The sequence below is a fragment of the Accipiter gentilis genome, chromosome 1 (assembly GCF_929443795.1).
Source record: "Accipiter gentilis chromosome 1, bAccGen1.1, whole genome shotgun sequence".
NCBI lineage: Eukaryota > Metazoa > Chordata > Aves > Accipitriformes > Accipitridae > Astur > Astur gentilis.
In genome coordinates, this window is record NC_064880.1 from 35,957,895 (window position 1) to 35,979,626 (window position 21,732).

Consider the following 21,732-nt stretch of genomic DNA (forward strand, 5'->3'; position numbering starts at 1 on the left):
AAATCAATTATCTGATTAAATAGCACTATTAAGTTAGTCTGACATTCTACACCATTGTATTGCATTTTATCCAATTTTCCACTTAGCTCCAAGTCTACAATTATCCTTTCCTTCAAATGTTGTTCTAAGCCATGCATAGCTCTGAAATCTGACTATCAAGCCTGTTTGTTCCAACCATTTTTATCCTTTCTTGAATAGTGTTTCTGTGTTTGCTATAGTACCACCACCCAGCTGATAGATTCACAGTAGACGTGATTTACCATAATCATGAAATACATGTTCTTTCAGCTTTCTAGGACGGAAATTATTGCACCCTCTTATTTGCACAGATAAAGCACTTTGACTCTTGCCTCTATTTTGAATTTGGTTATTTCACTGCCATCTTCTCCTTTTCTAACAGCCAGCCACCTCATATCAAATGCTGTCTGAAATTTTTTGATCCAAACTGAAAAAGATCATTTATTTTGACCAGTTCTTTCTGCATGGCAGCCCCAATCTTCGTTTTTACCTTATTTCTAAAGCTAAAGAAATTTTTACTATTAGCTATTATACTTCACTCTTCTATTTTCTGAGCTCAAAAAATACAGTTTTCTTGGCTGTTTTTCCTGTCCTTTTTCAAGAATTTCATCTCCTTTCTGTTAAACATTTTTGATTCTTTTGTTCCCAAATGACAATTGGAAAGGCTGTACATTACAAACAGATCAATCTAAATAAAAATTCCTTTATTTCACCTATTCCTTTCAAACTCTAACTTGATTAAATATTTATGCTAAAATTGTTATAATTTTTCAGAAACACAATTCTTCAATGATTTGCAAAGGGATTTTTTTTTTAGTTGAACTAAAGAAGCTGCTATTTCCCTGCTTAAAAATAACATAAGCCACAGTGATTTTTATTTTTAATCACAATAGAAGCTGATACCCTTCCTAGCAGAGGTTCTATATATTCCTCATCAGTATGAGAACACTGCAGACGATTAACTTGATTAGATTTTTCTCTCTCTGAATATTAATAAGATTATTTAGGAACACTACTACATTCATTTTAGAGCACAATCTCCATATAAGAATTTTCTACGTGTAAAGATCTGTATTTAGCATCTGTCTGTGCCTCCTATGGACACATAAGGGAAGGGAAGGTCAGAAAATTCTGTGGCCCTCTCAGACAGCAGGAATTTGCAGTAAAATTACAGGGAAAGCTAACAGCCATATTCATGCCAAACAGCCCACATATGTAGTTCCCCACAAAATCCATTCAGAAATTCCACAGTTTTTATCCTACTGACACCAAAGATGTTGTCCACAGACTTCTGGACACCACTGAGGAGCACTGTCCACAAATACTGGCAGGGAAAGAGAGAATTAAGGTTCTAAGAAGAAAAATGAAGAAAGGATTGCTGGGAAAGGTAAAGTCTTAATGACACTAAGCAAGTCATCTCCCATTTAGGTGCTCAAGGAAACAAATAGTAACAAAAAAAAAGTTCTGTTCCAATATTAATTTTTTTCAGCAGAAATGCAATCTAAACAGTCTTATCACACTAATTCTGCAGAAACAAAATTACCCAGCATTGAATACTCAAAAGTCTCAAAATCAACTGTTCATTGATAGTTAGAATATGTAAAAGTTTTATTGCTCCAAAAGTAATCGCATTCCTTGCTTTAATCATTTTATAATGGTAATTTTATCAGTTTCTTGAGGATTCAAACAGAATATGAAGTTTGAAAGTTTCTTAAAATGATCAGCTAAAATATGAATAAAACCAGTAATTTTTAATTCATATATATGATATGTTTATTTTGATTTGTTTCCCTTGATATTCATTCTGACCTATATTTCATAAATCCAGATGAAAACATTTGGCTCTGGGAAACAACAAATGCTGTTGTAATACTAGCAGTCCAAGGATTAAAATTATGGTTTTATTTAAGCTTTATATCCAAAATCTGTTCCTGAGCTTGCCACAGCTTTGAAATCATTCCTCAATACAGCGGCAACCAATAGCTACAGATAATTTTTAAAAACTCATGAAAACACTCACCTTGCTGTCTCCCTCCACTCTGCGTCCTCTCCTTCACGCCAACAAATTTCATCAAGCTCAGTAAAGAGATCATGAGGAATGTGTTCCTCATCATCATCTTCTGTTCCAAGAATAAACTGCACCCTTTGTGATGGGGTATCTGGGGAAAAATAAAAATATCAAATCCAGAACACCAATATTTTTGCCCTGAGCAAGCAAATACCTAAAATTTCATTAATTATCCAGTCCAGACTCTTTCATCTGTATCACTTACTGCCACACAGAAAACGTGACTATAGTTATGCTGTAAGAACATTCATACACAAACACCTTCAGACTGAGACCTCTTTATTTACTGTAGTTGTCTAGTCTGCTTAATTAAACAAACTCATCTAAAGATAGAACATGATGTACAGAAGTAGTGACTATTGGAAGCTGGAATGGTATCTCACAGAAAAAAGGCAGCACAGATAGAAGCATAGATAGAGCTGATAAAAGTCTTTTACTCCAGTGTTATAAAAACTACTTTGCCACATCATAAGTCTAAATCTACAAATCTAGGTCAGCTCAGAAAGCTGGTATACTAAATTCTTTGTTTTACCTAGCAGAAGAAAGACACCATAAGAAACCTCTCTAATGCCAATATACAACAGGGAACTTCAAAAAGAATACATCTCTTTCTACACCTACCATCCCCTGCCCCTTCATAAACTGTTCCTACATGGTTAGGCTGTTCCAGATGAACACGGTGTTTATCTGTCCCAACTTCCCCATTTTATTCTTCCTGTCTCTCTCTTCCCTTTACATTCCTCTTACCAGTTATTTTTCTTCATAACTTTTCAGTGCAGACCACTAAATATATTTTGGAGACATAGTATTCTTTTTTTGTATCACTCAGAAAATTTCCAGAACTCACAGAGCACCTTAACCTATGTGTATATTCAGTGTTCATAACTCAATGTTGTTAAGTCTTAAAAAAGAAAAAAAACAAAACTATTTGCTTATTTAAATGCAAATCTCAAATGAACAAACTCTAGATGAAATCCAGTGTCTCTAGAAATACATAGTTATTTCTTCTGCTAATGTATTTTAGATTTCTGAGAGAAACCAAAAGTCTTTGTGAGAGCTGATAGGGGCCAGTCAACTGAACAATTGATTATCCAGCAGAACAGTTCAGCGATTCCTTAACATTCTCTAAATGAAGGTCTGTTCTACAACCTTATTTGTAAAACAAGGTACAGTATTTTCCATCTAGCAGTGTACAGCATCACTGCATAGGATCCTCAAGCTCTCTGAATTTTGGAAAAACTGAGATTATAGTACTCATTGAATGCTAGTTAAAGAGCAAATACAGCACTGATCAAAAATAATTAAATGGGCCACTGATACAGGAGATTAAATTCAGCAGTAAATATACCTTTTTGGTAGTAAACTTGCCAGAGCAATGAAACACAAACAATACATGACAGTTTTCACCTGAGGTCTATTTGCTTAAACAGAGTGTAAAGATGTAGTATGGTCAAGCCTACTTACTCCTTCACAAAGCAAGGAAATGAAACCCAGGAAGAAATACAGGGGTGGAGGGAGGAAGACATGGGCTCAGGTACTGCTAAGCTCTAGAGAATGGAACTGCAAGGGGACAGAAATTACTTTTGGTAAATCATTAAAAAACCTCAACAACCTCTTCCACTTCACCCTTTCTTTTATTATTCTTCTCACTGTTCAGTCCTCTTTTTTAAGACCATTTCAACCTCTATTCTAGACCCCCTTCCAGCCTCTCTCTAACTTTTTTTTTTTTTTAATTCTTTATGTTCCTCATATCCACATGTTGGTACATTCTAGAGAAGGATGGAGTAAATACAAACATCAAGATTTAATCTGAGATTAGAAAGTACATTCCAGTCAAGAAGCGTGCAACTTGTGAAGACTATTTCCCAGAAGGACAAAATTCAGCAAGATATGAACTTGCAAACGACAAGTGCACATGTCTAGTGACAGAACATGGAAAACAAGCTACTTCGGTAGAGAGTTGGACTGCAGTAAGGATCTGAGAATAAGCATTGCCAGGAACATCCTGTACCCTTGATAAAATCAGCACTAGAACTGATTTATAGCAACAGCTACTGTTAAGTAATAAATGAGTATCTTTGCACAGCAGAGCTGCAGTTTTATGACAGTTATGATACTCATGCAAATGCACGCTTTCAGTGTTGGAAGGAAAACAGAGGATCAGAAATCTCTTGAAGTCAGGTGAGTAGTAAAAAGGAAACACCTTACTGCTGTGATTTGCTCTTACTGGGTCGTCCGTGTAACATACAGCTACTTTACTGACAACAGTGAAGAATCTATATAAAAGACAAAATATGCACTAAATTTTCTTCTTCCTTGTTAACACACCAGTAAAACTAGCTGCTAGATTCTGGCTATCTTTCTTTGCTGCTGTAATTTGTATTGGTGTCTGAAACCTGCAAACCACAGATTGATTTTCAGATACCAAGCTGGAAACCGGGGGAAAAAAAAAAAAAGTTATTGTTTGCTTTACAGTACAATAATTTTATTTCAAGGACGAAACTCTAGGAGAATTAAACAATAGGAACACAATAAAATAAAAAAAAAATCAGATCTGTTGTTTCTACTTATAAAAACTGAGTTAACAGGATTACTCATATGAGCAATGCCAGATGGATTTGGCTCTTATTCATAGGAGTAATAAATACCAAATATGTCATCAATGTGTTATATGGAAAATGAGTAATATGCGATTCAAAAACAGTATGAAAGAATACTTCAATTGCTGACTGTCAAACTGTAGGAACTTAATCCTCAGTGTAGAAGCATATTTGCAAACTAGGACACACAATGGTTTTTGAAGTATAGGAAAACAGAAATTGGCTTGAATATTATCTCTGTCTATCCCTATTTCAAGTAGTACAGCCAGCGTAAAAAAAAAAAATCCTTCATATTATTATTGCTATTTTTAAAAAGTAATGAAAGTAATCTAGATTAAGCTAAAAAAAATAAATGAATGGGACTAATTGGTTACATTAGTATTTCTATCACTGCTGTTATTTTATATCAGAGCACAGAGATATCAGAAGCAATGTGAATTTAAAGTTCCAAAATAAGCAGCTGATGATTCTCCCAAGAAAATGGCTCATCACCAGTTCAGGGAATCCTCCAGGACCAGCTGGGACTGGGAAGAAAGTCTGGTACAGGAAAGGAGCAGGAGTACCATCCACAACCACCCATGCTTGGCTAATGAGTCATCTCAGTCAGGAAAAGTTGAAGCAGCTTTCTGTTTGCTGTGGCTCCACCAGCCCATGGAGCCTCCTGCCAGACTTTGTGTTATACCTGGGTTTCTCTGGGCTTCTGCTCACATCATCTGTGCAGCCCTCACACAGACATCCAAACTACCTCTGATACCTCAAATTCATTGCATGCAGGGAAAACCTGAGTATTCCAAGTTTAAAAATCTGTAGAACTCCACTGCACTGTTAAAAGGGTAAAAATTAAGACCTGGTGGATACACTATTGTTGAAAGCACAAATTCACACTGGGATTCAGTGTTGCAGAAAGTAACCCTGCAGCAACCCAACATACTGCTCACTACTATAACTCTTTGTAAAGTCATTAACATCCCTAAAACAAAAGCAAGATACGGGCATAGACATGCCAAAACAGCAGTACTGAAAGCCAGAACTGCTAATAACCTAATTCCCAGAGGGCAACCTGAGGAGCTGCCCCCTTGGACAGCGCTGAGTGCAGGCAGGTGGGAATGGTGGCCTACATCACCATCCCACCTTGCAAAACACAGGTAGGAAAGAACCGTAACTGGCACTTCCCCCATTAAGATGTCCCTAAGTGCAACCACAATTCTGGGTCAGGACTGCTCCCTCTTGCCTACGGGAACGAGGTGAAATCAAGACTTGGGCTGGGGTAAGAAAGCAGGATCATTCAGTCCCTCCACATAAATTCAGCCCAGCAGACAACCTGCTCCACTGCATATTCAGAGTGATCCACATCTCCTCAGTGCGTGCCAGGATTTCTCCTGAAACAAACTGCCCTGCCATCAGGCAGAACAGCAGGCAATCTGTCCAAGCCACACCTCAAGCAAAAACACAGCCCTGGGTAGGTATAAAATGTATCCAGATTCTGTCCTCTGCTCTTGATAAACTCTAGAAAGACTGCAAAGATGTATTTCTGGTAACACTCTATTAGCTCAATCGTCAGAACAGGTTTCTGTATTTCTAAGCCTGTTGAGAACCTGCATTTAAGGGTAGTAAGAGTAGGCTAATACTTCTTATTGGGGTCAGTAGATGTAGGGGTGAAAAATTACTTTTTCTACATTGGAAAACATGCTAAATGTTAAAATAAAATTTACATTACAGAAGTTCACATAAGATTGCAAACATCATAGACAAGATTTAATCCATGCCTCATGCTCTTGTACATTCACATTAAAGTAATAATAAATATACAAACTTTTTTTTTTTATTGCTCACTGCACAGGACAGGCTGCAGACAGGGTGTGAAGTGGCGTAACACAGTTTATATCTGTAATAACTCCTTTCAAAGAAAGGGGAAATGGCGTGAAATCACAGGATCACAGAAAAGAAAGGATCATTTCACACAGAGACAAACATTCATCAGCCTCTTGCTTGCACTCACCAAGAAGGAGTGGATGGGGGCTCCCCCGACACCTCCTTCCTGTGCAGATTGGACTTTGCCCTTCAGCTCAGCAACCAGTAAAGGTAGGGATCATAAATTACTTTTTTTTTTTTAATTAGAAAACATGGTAAAAATTAAAACAAATTTAAATTACTGAAGTCCACATAAAACAGTAAATGGCCATACAGCACACTTCTGAAAATCTCTCCACAGACCTTAGAAACCATGTGTTACGTTGGGAGAAAGTATTCCCTCGCTAGCTCCTCTGGCAGTTTATCCCTATATGTATAATCTTGTTTTCAGGAAGTTCTCTCCGCGTTTTCTTCACATGAATTGTTTTCATCACCTCAGGGCTATGACAAATAATGTTATCTTTTGGATCTGACAACATAGACAATTCCCAAGCTTCAATTCTCTTCTTTTTGTTAGACTCTTAAAACTGCAGTTATGATACATTATTTTAATCCAGATTTGCTGCAATCTGTTCCACAGCTGCCCAGAGATTCAAATTTCCAAGTTCATCCTTCAGCAGACAAAGTCTATAGTTAAGGGTAGAATTCTCTTAACAGCCATACTCTTCACAAAAAATTAGAATTGCCCCTTTAATACCCCTTCAAGGTTTGAGGTTAGCTACCAAATAGTCAGCTGAATCCTTTCATTATACTTTCTTCAAGCCCCTCTAGTAACCAAGAAAAGTCCCCCTTTGCAATTCACTTTTTCGCTTGCGTTACCTTTGGAAAGCCTTTCCCGAACCGTGCATACAGTCCTTTGTTAGGCTCACCTCCACGACTGCTCAGCTTCCCTTGCCACATCCAATATCATGAATTACAAATTTAAGCCTCTTTTAAAAGTAGAGATTATTAAAGCCAGATTTCTTAAAAGAACCAACCAAACCTTGCACAAGCCCACAGTGTCTAGTCCTAGAAGACACCACAGGAGGCTGAAATCAAACCCCAGTCCTCACAGCTGTATTCACTTCACCCTCACAAAACCTGGCCTTAAAGACACCCTGCTGAGAGCTAAAGTCTTCCTATTCCACCCCATTTTAAAACAGAAACATAAATATCTTTAAATCGTTAATGGCAAGTACAAGAGAGTTGTTTCACTGGTTACAGGCAAAAAACAGACATCAAAAAACCACTGAAAATCGCCACTAAAATCCACGTGCACACCAAGCCAGCGCAACCCTCCCAGCCAAAGGGAAATGTGCACCAGACTTGCAGTGCCACCATGACCCACAGTGCTGATGGAGCAGTCCCGGCCAGCTTGTGGCCCTGCAGCCCACCAGGGCTGGCACCCATCGCCCCCCCAGTAAACAGCACCAAGGAGCTGCTCTAGGCTAGAAACAGGGGAGCTTTGTCAAACGAGGTTTAATTTGCATCAATTCCCTAATTTAACTCACAGAGCAGCCACAATACTTGCCCCACAAGAAGAGCTGGGGAGGAGAGGAGCTTAAAGCAGGCATGAAACTGGAGCCTACATTACAACAGCAGCATTTCAGCTGGGAACGGTAAATCTCTTCAATAAAGCAAACAGCATTACTGCATTTTTAATTAAAGTGGATAATTTCACTGGATTTCTCCTTTTCTTCCAAAAAATTATGAGGCAAGGTGGTGGAAATCTAGATCTTAAAATCACTTCATTTACAATTTTTACTACCCAAAAAGCCTCTCCATGAGCAAGCCATGTAATCTGCAAATTATGCAGTTCAAAGGCACATCATCACAGCAAAATGGAAACATCTTGTACAACCTCATCTCATCAAGAGACAACAGACAGACAGTGAGAATCAGGTGTGAGGAAAACAAAAATAAAACTTGAGTAACTGATCTGTGCCCCCAAAGGACAGGACTCCTTTTTATTCCACTAACTACATATTCGACATATTATTTGCCTACAAGCGCTGAATCTGCACACTGAGAATACTCGGGTTATTTTTGAAAAGTGACAGTAGGAGATAAAAAAAAAAAAAAAAAAAAAAAGCTTATGAGCTGCCGTCAGAACGTTCTAAAGAATCTATTCTCTGCAAAAACTTTCCCTCAGAAAGCAGCTGGTACAGCTTTCCCAGCCAGGATTCAAAGGGATTACCAGGAAGCTTCCAGCCATGGGTATTACATTGAATACAGGTGTTTTCTAGTAAAGTTGATATAAAGAAGACTGTTTAAGAAATTGTTTTTCACCAGTGGCACCTGTCCACTCTGAGTGGGGCCTGCACACCACCACAGCACTACGTGCACCATGCAGCTCCCTCAAGCAGCGATAGCAGAGCAAGATCTGTGCCTAATGGCACTTCAGAGATGAAATAATAAATTGTACAGTTACAAATTATGACAAAAAAATAATACTTCATCCCATGCTTGGTTAACTGAGCAGTCTGGAGCACTTCATGTCTGAATATTTCAGGCCTTTACTTGTTCCAGCCTCTCTATTACTCAGTTGTTGCATCTTTGGCTTTTATTATACCTCCTTTTACTGCAATGCTTCAAAACAGTGCTAATTTATTCTCTTGTATCATAAAAATCCTAATGCATTTTTCTGACTTACTTCAAAGCATTGGTTTCTATCAGCTGGTCTCGCAGTGCTTATTTTCTCTTTCTTCTTGCACCTGCTAGTTGAAATGTTTTTTCTTTCCTCTCCTCCCTCCCAGTTCCTAAGAATACATCCTCCTACTATTCAGCAGAAATGGGTTAAAAGGTGTCTATAGAGAGAGGGAGTAACGCATTTCTGCATGTTCAATTCAATCAGAATGGATTCATAAATTAAGGGACTATTTTGGATCTGCTCTCTTAGGTAGCACAGTCCCTCATATTGAGTTATGCATGAAGAGTGGGAAGTGCATTTGTCTTCCTTGCAACTTCCTTCAGCCTCTGGGTACTGTTACAACCTTGTGGTCATGGGGAATAAGAGCTATTGATGTTTAGTGGATTCAGATTTATTGCGGGAAGTATCTGTTGCTCCCTCTGTGTAAATAAAGCATAGAAAAACTATGCTTATATTCTCTCTAAAGGCAATGCTTCTCCCCAGGCAGCACAACAACCTGTCTGAAACTCCTGTAAGGAAAATCCATAGTAAAAGCAAGGATATGGATATAGACTACAATTAATCCCTGCACAATTTTGTCTGCTTGCTCTGACTGTGCTTAACCCCTCCATCACTGTACAATTTTCAGATTTGCCTTCATAAGCAAATCCCTTTCACTGTTGCCTACGGGATGCCAGATTTCTGCCTGGATGGACAGATGTCAAGGCTCAGTCAAAGTCTGGTTCTCTGACCAAACTTCCAGAAGTCAGCTAGCCAAGGGGAAAAATCCTCAAATTTTATAACTTAGATATTATTTCAGGGTGGAAAAATTGGATATTTCCAGACTTTTCTGAATGTTTGGTAGTTCTGTCTTTGGCTCCTTTCAATCGTTATCACCCAGGCATTCTGAAGAGTATCTTTAGCATTCTGGATCCAGAGAAGACTTGCATGTTTCTGGCCTATATCTTGTCTGTCCTGGGCTTTATAAAAGTAATAGTTTATGTGACATGACCTACACACCCTTTAATTGGTAGTTATAATACCTTTACAAGTGAAAACGTGACTTACAAAAGTGCAGTCCTGCACTTATGTCAAACAAGTACGCCTGCAGACAAGTGCTGGGTACGCCAAATGCAGTTCAAAACTCTCTTTTTCACATTGCTGCTATTCTACTCTTGGAGCTCTCTTAAACATAGGCTGATTTTCACTTAACACAGAATTGTGTTGAACAGTGCATTTTATTTTATGTACAACTGTCAAAGGCTATTAAGGACAGCTTCAGCCAATTAATTTCTTTTTTTTTTTTCACTTGTGACATCAGGAAGGACACAAGCCTAGGTCTCCAGAAGTTGAAAGAACAGAGCTAAGTTCTCAGCCAAAATGTGTCACATACTGGCACTTAAATAAAACCAGATGACTCAACAGAAGACACTGCTTCATAGTTTAAGATAACTCACTTCTTGGCTAATGTAACTTTCAATTGTTTCTTTTTAATCTGACATTATATGTATATATGCATATTCTTTTCAAAAACTACTTTAATAATTTATGAACTTTGTTGTTTTCCAAGAAACCGGTTTCAATATAGTATTGGGTCTTCATACATTTGAAATACATTCCAGACAGAACCACCACAGCCAATTTTTTCTTCACTGTTCAGTCTTCAAAACATAACTCATATCTACTAAGTTTGAAAAAGTCTTGACTTTGTTTCATTCTCAGTATAATTCAATGTGAAAGATTTGAGTATTTCAAGCTCTTTACAATATACTTAAACATCAGCACTTATAATCTACTTGCTCCAAAGCTTTTTACGTACATAATACAAACCTTGGATTAAAAGAAAGTCTTATAATTACTATTCTGTAACCTGAAATTACATTGGCACATTTCCCTCATGATTTAAATACATTCTTCTACTGCATACTGACAAATTGTTTTCTGTACATGCTTCCATTGTATTTCAATACTTACTACAGCCTTGGACATTTCAGCACATGTGCTTTTTATTTTTGAACAGCAAATAATAGTCTTGTGTTTTGAGACAAAGCTTGACTAATTTATTCATAGCTACCTTTTTCTGTTCTCTATAATATTTTTTTAATTTAAAATTTTGAGAATTTAAGAGTTCTGTATCAGGTTTGTTTATTGAAAGGTATTTTTTTGTGTTTGCTCTCAAGTCCTCAGTTAGCTGACTCATCTCACAATGGCACACTACAGGGTCATGTAAGGAAAAAGGCAAACGTGATCTGGACCACAGTTCATATCTGATAAAACACTACAGCTTCAGTAACATCAACATTATTACAAAACTAATTGCAAAGAACTACAACTCCTCTATGCTACGTTTTGGGGGCAAACACTCCAGAGACTTCACTGAGGGTAGCTGGTGCCATAAAGCACTTGGCACCTCTCAGTGGTGGTGGCAGTCTACCTTTACGAGAACGCTTATGGACAGTCACCTACAGTGGTAGAAATTACAGAGACTTCTCCTGTATTGACTACCACTGGCTGCTGCCCTTCATCAGAGGAACAAATCTTGGCTCTCCAGCAGAGACTGGAGAGGGTCTGGAGGGTTCTCCAAAACCCCACCGCTAGTTGTGTCCAAGCCGTAACAGGACAGAATATGCATAATCATAGTGATGATTATTATTAAAATATCTATGCCAAAAAATTATCTTACCAAAAGGAGGAGACTCTCTCCCATCTTCTAATCCTGAATCTCGCTCTCTGTCTCTCTTTCTATGTTTATGTCCACGGTGCCTATGGCGTCGGTGACTTTTTCTTCCACCCAGTGGCACGTGAACTCCAATGAACAATGTCCGATGGCCTATAGGCAAAAAAAGTTACCTTTTAAAAAGGAGCTGTGGCAACATAGTAACTATATTAATAACCATAACAGCATTAATGATATAATAATTATTATAAGTGTGTAATTGTATAATATTGATTAGTCTAAATGTTAATAGTTGTAACATTATTGATTACAATAACAATGATATAACATCACAGATATACAACCCCTTCATACAGGACAAAATCCCATTATTGAAGTCTTTATGACAGAGTGCCAGATTTTTTTTTTCCTTCAAATTTGCATCTCTGTGTGTGAACTTTCATTAATGCCAGACAGGCGCTCTGTAAAATGTCTTCCAAAAAAGTAACACGAAGAGACACATGGATCTCTCTGCATTGAACATTTGGTAAGTTGCTGTTTGCTTTGTGTGTACAGGAACTTTACAAAACTCATTGCTGTTTATGAGACAAACCTTGACAGAATTCTTGTGGGAAATTCACTGAAGGGAAAAGAAAAAAAAAAAGGAGACCGAAAAAACAATAAACACTATGGAAGCTAGACTGCAAAATCCCTGTACAACTTTATGTGTTCACATCATAAATACACTGCTGGTAGCTTAGGGTGCTTTCATTTCTTCTATTTATTTTTTAAAATATGTAAGAAGGTACACATTGCCATGCCTACCACCATCTTTGAGCCTGAGGAATTTTATGTTGCTGATCAAGCGCAAAAGATTTAGCTCTCTTAGCTATGTGGGCTAACAGGATCAGAGCACAGTAAAGCATTTAGAAGAGGGAGAGCACGGGGGGAAATATGCAGAAAGTACCACAAAACACAACAAATGGAAAGTAATCATGACTCACTACAGGCAGGTCTCCTACATTTATTCAGCGGAAAGGCACAGGCTAGATTACTCATCTCAAATAACATTTATTTTCTCCTTGAAATGAGCATAACACAGCTAGTGGATAATTGCTGCTTTGCTGTAATCATTCAGCAGTGTCAATCATCTGAAAAAGGTCAAGAACACTAAGCTAAGGTAGCACGTGATCTCTAATCCCATGGAGACTCCAGTGGGGGCAGAAAACACAGCAAGGCAGCATTTGTCACAATACATCAAAGAAATTCAAGGTTGACAGGAATTCTCTGTAGAGGCAGAGCTAAAAAAGCTGGAGAAAAGGCTCTGGACACCATGCTAGTTACTTCCTCAACTTTGATTCATGTAGAGGAGACTAGAAAGCCGAGGCATCAATTCTGGGGAGACTATTCTCCCCAAAAGTCAGGAGTCAGGAGATTTTTCTGAAGCAAACGCCACAAGTTGAAAATTTTATTTATCTATTTATTAGCTACCTCTTTCTTCTTGCTTATTACATTTAATCCAAGAAATTATTTAAAGAGAACTGCTGCCTTTGGTGTATTTCAAATGTATTGCAATCAGTGGTGTGTAAAACAAGGAAAAATGTATTCCATAGAAAGAACCCAGTAAAAGATACTGAAGGAACAGCTGTAATGTAGTACTCAACACTCCCCTTCCCCCTTCCTTGGGTAGAAAAAAACCCAAAACAACATTTTGAAAGGAATGGAGTTACCCTTCCTAAGACTTTAATAATTTCCAGAGGTGCAAATAGATGGCTTTTTTAATTTAGTAATTTAATTCATTCCTGCTGCTTTGTGATAGAAGTGGGTATGCTTATCCTAGTTTTCTGCCACTTCAATGCTCAGGTTGTACCTGCGTCAGGAAATGGAGATTCAGGTTCACACTTCAATTAATTTCCAGGGCTGAATGCAGGACTTAAGTCCAGACTGTTCTTTATTCAGTAAACCAGGAAATGGGCCCTAAAATGCCAGAACATTCATGTGTGTCTGAATACCACAATTCTCCCTATACAGACAGAATCAGTTCACACTGAAAAGAAAACAGGAACCTGGAAACTGAAATGGATAAGCAAGAAAAAGCAAAATGGATTTCATTCCTTCTGTGTGAACCTACTGAGGCCAACAGAGTTCTACCAAGGCATAATTTCAATAAACAGAGAGTAACCTAGGTCCTTGTAACAAGGTTCAGGCAAATAAGAGGAAAGAAGAGAAATTGACAGGGGAAAAGGAATAGATTTCTATAGAAAAATGATAGAGCAAAATGCAAAAGTAAAAAATCTGAAAGAGTTAAGAAGTTCTGATTTATTAAAAGACCACAACTGTAGAGCAAAAAAAGACCAGCTGGGAACAAAAGAAAAATTAATGAATTTTAAATTGCTGGCAAAATGACAGTGAATGATAGAAACAGTGAAAAAAAAATAGGTAAGACAAAAGAAATCCAATGACTAAAATGACCTTACTTCAAGTAACCTTTTGATGGTGAAGATTATAAACTAGTGCCTGGAATGTAAGGTCCTTTTTCCTGTACAAGTCGACTGAGACATTACTAAAGAAGAGTTTCCAGTGAGCTCCATAAACTTCCCAAGCCCAGAATGCCAAGCAGGAGGCTCCCCTGCAGTCTCCAGGACAGAGCAGGGCAGAAACACCATGCTTTCTCTGATGGACAATTTCTTGCTGCCTTACTCTGGAGAGGAGCATCCATGCCTGCTCCAATGAAGCTCTTCAACAGATTTTTCTTCCCCTACAGACCTGCATTATTTGAATGTGAGAATAATTTGAAGATGAGAATAAACAAGAACTCTGCTTAATATAAAACTTCTAACAGAAATACCAAATGAACCTTTAAGCCACAATTCTAAAACAAGGTTTTTTCCAAAACAACTTTTTTTCCAAAAATTCTACATTTCAAGAGGATCTAAAGAGGATTTGCTTTTATTCCCATTGCCATAAGCAAGTCCCAAGAATCAGCTAGGCTCTGTCATTTTAATGTTGTGCACAAAAGCAGTTACTAGAAGATTTCTGTCCCAGCATAACATGAATCCAGGTTGCGGATAGCTCCTGAACATCACTGACACCAGTTCCAAGTCACACCAATGGAAGCATATTTCCTCCCCAAAAATGCAAAATTGGGTAAAGAAGACCTTTTCTTCTAACAGCCATTTTTATACCTTCAGCACCTATATTTACTATATGGGTTAAACTGACTAAATTCTCCAAAGAAAGATCATCTATAATTTCAATTTGGCTGAAGTCAATTGCAGGACATCCAATAGGATTCAGATTTGTTCCTTATCATTTATAACTAATTGTATAAGGGCATTTCTTTCATTTAAGAGCTTTTTGTGTGTGTTTTATTATTTACTTCATCAGGATGCCATCTAAAAATGCCTAAATATTGCTTAAATGTTGTAAAATAATCCTGTTCTGCTGTACATTTGCACAGCACCTAGTTTAATTAGTTCATAATTTCTCATTCTTTTGGCAAGGTTACAAAGGCACTGCAGTGTGGGAGATAGTAATAACTGTAAGTTACATCAGGTAGAACCTAAGAACCATTCTCACACAGAATTTATACACAGTTTTAAGAGGTGAGCATAACAAACAATGGATTTATAAGTCTTTAAAGCCAAGTCTTCAAAAATACTATGCTGGGCATCACTTTTGGACAATTTTATCACCTACGCTGCGCACCATGTGCTGTAGAGTCCCATAACCCGAGAAAGGGCTAAAGCTGTTAGCCAAAAATCTACAAATGGATTAATGTTTTGCATTTCATTGCATGTTTACAAAACAGGTTTTTTCAGTTGTATTTTTCCAATGCTTGTGTTTTCTTCCAAAAAATGTTAACAGCTGAAGAGGTCAATTACAGTTTATTTTATTATTACTGTATTCAGTCAGTTTGGTTTGCTTCTCCCCTCTTCCAAGGAACTGTCCTATAATGGGAAAAATCATACTTGAAACATTTCTTTATTCTGTACCTCTCAGCCAAGGACTATGGTGGGTATGTTGTAAGGTATTTTGCACATGCACGCACAGTGAGCCACACGTAATCAGGTCCCTAGAAACATATACAGATGAAATGCACTCAGGTACACACATGCAGATCTGTAGTTCTAGACACCCTTAAGAGATTGGCCTATTGTCCATTCTCAGAAAAAAATTTACATCTAATACATCAAAAAGGATTTCTTCTGCTGATTCTTACTTCAAAACAAATGAAAATTTCTATGCTGAGAAAGGTTTATTCCTCTCCAAGGTTTATGTTATGTTTAATTTATGTTATACTTTTAAAAATAGGAATTAATTTAGATATCAGTGAGCCATAGGACTTATGTGATCTTCCTGAGCTTTTTCAACTAAACTTACATTAACATCAATAGAGTTTTATCACAGAAAGACTATGATTTTGTTCCTGCAAAAATACACTCTGAACTAAAATGTTGATTTATTCAAGATGTGCCGCTAGGAAAGCTAAACGTAAGTGCATGCATAAATATTTTCAGTATTAGGATTTAGGAGTGAATCATTTTTAAAAACTGAACCTCTGAAAAAATACATTCATATACTATGATTATTTATAATCTGAAAGCTTATTAAAGAAATGCAATACACTGAATTGATCTGCTCTGCAATGTCATCTTTATACAATGCTACACATCCACTATTAAATTGTATAAATATTGTTTTGAAAAGAAGACTATTCTTAATCAAATTGCACATAGCTGAGGAACAAAACCCAGAATATACAGTTAGTTCAAATCTATGCATTTATAGTGTAAGAAAGAGGCTTTGGCCCCTTGTGGTTTACCTTTGAAGTGTTAAAACACTCTTTAAGTAAAAATATTTGAAGGATTAAAGAAATAATGACCTTTGTTATACAGTGTTCTTTTTAATTTTTACAGGATTACATTAATAAATCCAAATTATATTATAAAATATTTTAAAGGCATCCTGTTAATTATATTTAATTATACTATTTTATATATAAATAAAATATATTTGATTTTCAGACACATGAAAGCACATACAAGCAGATGTAAAAATCAGGATTTCCCCCAAACTTTTGAAGAAAAAGTGTATTGTGCTGTAAATATATCCACTTTGTGGAGGTATGAATTCTTTGCCCTAGAAAAGACAGATATGAAACATACATTATTCATATGAATACCTTTTGCAGACACATTTCTTAGAATAAAATCTAAGTAGAAGGACTGTTTGGGGTTACTGTATTCTAAAGAAGAAATCCTTCCTTATACCTAAATTGTATTTTAAGAACCCAATAGCAAACTAACCATCTAAAAAGACAACCTCAGAAATACAAGTATTTTCTACATAGCCCTTGAAAATGACAGATGTAACATCTAAAAGTGGTTTTCAGAACCTGGCATTCTGGGTCTTTAAAACAGAAGTTTGTTCTAGCTACCTACCTTATTCATTAAATAAATGGAAAGGAAAAGAAATGTAGTGGGACTTCTCAAGCTTTGAAAACATATATCCCATCATAATTTATGGTGCTTGACAACTTAACTTAGAAACCTCTGGAAATCCCATTATAGTTGTCTGAATGGATGTGACATTGCAAGGGAAAATGGAGATGGAGAGAAAGGAACTGTAAATGTTGCCCTTCATTTAGAAGAATTAAGATCTTTTTAACGGAACAGTAAGAGTACAGATATTTTTGGCCCCAGTGCCTCCCATTCTCCTTCCAATGAAAATTTTAACACAGAAAACACACACCCGTTTGGTAGGAAGAACACACATATGAAGCATGTTCACCTTCCCACTTCCCCATCAGCAGAGGTTCCACGGGCCTCCGTGCTACACCAGGCACGTGGGACTCAAGTGGGTACTTTGAGAGTCCCTTAATGAACCAGCGAAGTCGGGGCCTATCACATAAAAAGTGACTGTCCCAGATCTGAACATCCATGAGCACCAGGTGCCTGCGGTACACCTGCCTGTGCCGCCTTCCACCTGGAACGATCCACATCTGCCTTAGGCACCCGCTGAGACCAAGGCCTTCAGATCCCTGCTCACAGGCGTGACGGACGGGGGACAGATGGGTCTTGAAACATCTCCAGAAAGAGCAAAGGCAGGCTTCTGTGACCTACTAAGGAAACACTGCAAAGTCAAGATGCCTGGAGAGAGAATATTTTGCCAGTGGTTCGAGCCAAGTCTCAAATGACTGCTGACCTCAGCAGGACTGGAGGGGTTTCGCCCTTCTCTGGAAAACACTCAGTGCCTTGAAGCCTCTTTTATGTATTACGAGCTACAGCTGAAACAAATGCAATTTTCCATCCTCTCAAAAATGAACAGTGTGGTAGAGACAGAAAACCAGCAGTCCATGTAGAGTTAAAAGAATTGCCTTTTTGCTCATAGGAGAAAAAGTGATTATGGTGAATTGTGTAGGAGTAGAGAGTACATGACTCATGATCCGTTACTGTAGTGCAGAAGGGAGGCAGAGCTAAAAAGAAAGCAGAAAGGACAAAGGCAATGCTTCCTAAACCAACAGTTTACGTTGCTGTTTGTGGTGATGGCTTGCTCAAGGGACATTTTTCACCTTTATGCCATGCTATAATTTGGAGGAACTGACCTTGAGAAAGCCTTCACAAATTTTTTAGATCATACATGTACCTTATGTTTTAGGTTAAAGTACAACAGAAATTATATAGAAAAAAAAAAAAATTATATCCGTGGCCTAAGAAAGCATTAAGGAATATTGAATATGGAAGATAAGAGCATGTCACTGAAATCACTAAAGTTAAGGACCTTTTAAAGAGCCCTGACAACTGCCCTCCCAACAAATCTCTCCTTTTAACAAAACATTTTTCCAGGTTGTGGCTGGGCTAAAAAGTCTTTTTAACTGCACTTAGGTTCATTCCCTATTTCCCTACGTTGCTTCAGAGGAGTCCAGAGGTGTTGCATGCATGGTTCTATCACCAGATCAGGTCTCAGACCTTGCCACACAATAGATAAAAAAAAAAAAAAGAAAGTCAGCAGACACAGAATGTAAAAGAGAGACACACACACACACTTTCCACTGATGGAAAGCGAAGCTGTAGTTATCGGAGGGAAGAATTTGACCTATATTTCTAAATTAGCAACAAGCAAAGAAAAAAAAAATGCAAGCTCAGTACCAGCACAGCTGTATGTTAAAAACGGAATGATACTGTCTTCTGATGCTACAATTTTGCAGCTTTCACCAATAATGGCAAGTTGGTTTATACCAATTTCATTTATCAAAATTTCACAAGGTGAAATATTTGGAAATACTAGTCCCCACAAATATTGAAAAGGTTTCTTGTCAGTGAAGCTCAGAGCAAAGTCAAACTTCAAAACCCTAGGCTCATGATCAACAAAAGAACGTGGCACTGAGCCAACACTACGTGGTAACTTGTTTGCTTTCATTATTTCATTATTCTTCATGTGAGCTTTCAAAGAGATTTTTGTGAAAATGCCCTGCACAGTTATTCATGAATCTTCAAGGTGAACCCCCTTCCCACAAATAGGGGAACAGCCGGGAAGGGACAAGACACCCATGCAAAGGGACCAAACCAGGCAACTGCCAAGGCAAGAGGGCAAGCACAGCTCAGGAGAAAAGTAAGTGAGATCTCAAGGAATATTCAGACATAGGAAAAAGGTGACAAAACAAGATGAGAGGCACTACAGAAAAATGTGCCTTAGAAATGACAAATGAAACCAGCTAGAGCATGTAATACCTGGTAGACAACAAAATGAAAGAATTCTGTGCCTGTAAAGCCAAAATGGTTCTTTTTAAGAGACCTTTTTGTAGAGACCTACAGCTAAACAACCACATCCGACATTGCAGGCGTAGACTAACCCAAATCTCTGTCCAACTGTTTATATTGGAGCTCTTCCACATCTTCTATTCTACCCCTCTAAGTCTAATGAACATTGCCGCAAGGGGCATGAGATAGGTCAAAGAGAACATCAGGATGAATGGGGCACCCAAGTGAAGCAGAGGCAAGGATGCTTGGAGCAGGCGACCTGTACTGACAGAGTAACAAATTATTTGCAGTAGGCTGTAGCGTCCTGGCAGCCAAAGGGAGGGGAGACCTTGGTCGATGTTCCTGTCTGGCCAAGCAGAATTAGTAGCTGACTTGCTTCTACATGGGGGCAAGGCTGAATCAAGGCCAGCAGGTTAATAACATTTATGTTCTTTCAGTCCTGTGAGCTGCTAGGTCCTACTAATTTTCAGGTAAACAATGCCAGTGGCAGACAGGTCCACTATTATGTTACTTCTATAAAAAGTGTCCAGTCTCTGAGAATAAAAGCTCACTTCAATATCTGGAGCCGCTCAGATTTTCACTAAATAATATATGGAGATTAGAATTCAATCACAAAGAGCTTTTCATATATTAACCCTAACTGTATATAATCAAAATTTCATGAAAATAATTTTTAAATTACTGTCACACACTAACAAATCTAAAAAGAAATAATAACTAAAATAACCATTTTTAAAAGAGAATAATTAAATACTCTGGGATTTCTCTTTTTTTAGTCAGCAGGACATCTACTATCAAAATTAACCTTTGTGCAGGTTTTTAAATACAAAACATCTCTACAAGCACACTAACATTTCAAATTAATTTTTGGTTTATTAAATTTAAATCCTCAGCTTCTGTATCATATTCAGTGTTGCACTAGTGATGTTTATTTCCTAAATTAGCTTGAAGTCCTCTGTGACTTTCAGTAATCACTCCATGTAATCTAAATTTTGTCAAAAGTGTCAGAATGCATATTCTGATGTACAGTGATTTATATACTGGATATGGTGTTTTATGTATCCTGAGAGATGTGAAAGATACAAACAATTTCCCATGAGAGAAATTTTTCCCACACCACTTAGGCAGATAAAAATGTATGAAACATGAAAAGCTTAAGCAAAATCTTGACTTCTCTGAACCAAGGATCATTTTGCGATTTCCTCCAACAGAGCCAGAATTCATCCCTGATTCATGCCTGGACCTCCACCTAACAATTCTATCTCCAGCCATCTCCCTATCAAAGCTGTTTCTCAAACCAGGCCACAGCAACACCCACAGCAATACCCACAGCAGTTCTGAAATCCTGCCACAAAAATCCAGTATCTGAAGCTGACCACCTCTAGCAAGGACAGCCATGGAACAGTCATTTTCACTCTCAGCTGGTACAGAGGGCATAAGCAAAAGACCTTAGTCAGAGTGCACTTAGTGCCAATCGTATTGCATATCTACATAGTCCAAAAGTCTCAGCGTGGGATCTGAGAGACTCTGAGATCTCCAGACACGTACAGATCAATCCAAATATTTCTAACTTATGAGAGAAAAAGTAGGTATATCCATTTTGTTAGAAAACTGTTACTACTGAACATGCATTCAAGCAATGGCAGATAGTCAGAGACAACAACATGGAGTAAGCAAGCTGTCTGAGTGCAACTGGTTGTTGATGTGCACATCTGTTTATGAAAACTTGCCCACCTGCTTCCAGTACAGGTACATGTACAACCTGTCCTTTTGCAATTAAGTACTTTAGCATCCCGAATCAGTGCCCAGTTCTCATTTAGGAATTCCACCACTGATGAAAATAAGAGCATATTTATTTCAGTAGGAATTTTGTCTATACACGCATTGAAAAATAACGTGCAAAATATGTGATTATAACCAGGGGAGATGGGCTTCTTGTTTTGCTTTTAGAAATGCTTTCTCTGTCCCTTCATTAATGCAACAGTCAGACAAATGACCTGTTTGGTATTAGTGCCTGATCTTGACCTTACAACTTGGGAAAAATGAATTACTTGGAAAAATCATTCATGCTGAAAATATGAATGCCAAACTCTGCAAACAATCCACCT

At 37.7% G+C, this 21,732-nt stretch overlaps 1 protein-coding gene across 6 annotated transcripts in view; it reads right to left on the minus strand.

Moving 5' to 3' along the window:
* SLC4A10 (solute carrier family 4 member 10) overlaps nucleotides 1–21,732 on the minus strand; it is a 160,427-nt gene that overhangs the window by 74,217 nt on the left and 64,478 nt on the right. For all 6 annotated transcript variants that reach the window (XM_049798918.1, XM_049798929.1, XM_049798910.1 and 3 more), the window contains 2 exons: nucleotides 11,889–12,035; nucleotides 2,039–2,177 (listed from right to left, as the gene is read on the minus strand). In XM_049798918.1, coding sequence (XP_049654875.1) covers nucleotides 2,039–2,177; nucleotides 11,889–12,035 — 286 coding nt within the window. The remainder of the gene's footprint in view (nucleotides 1–2,038; nucleotides 2,178–11,888; nucleotides 12,036–21,732) is intronic.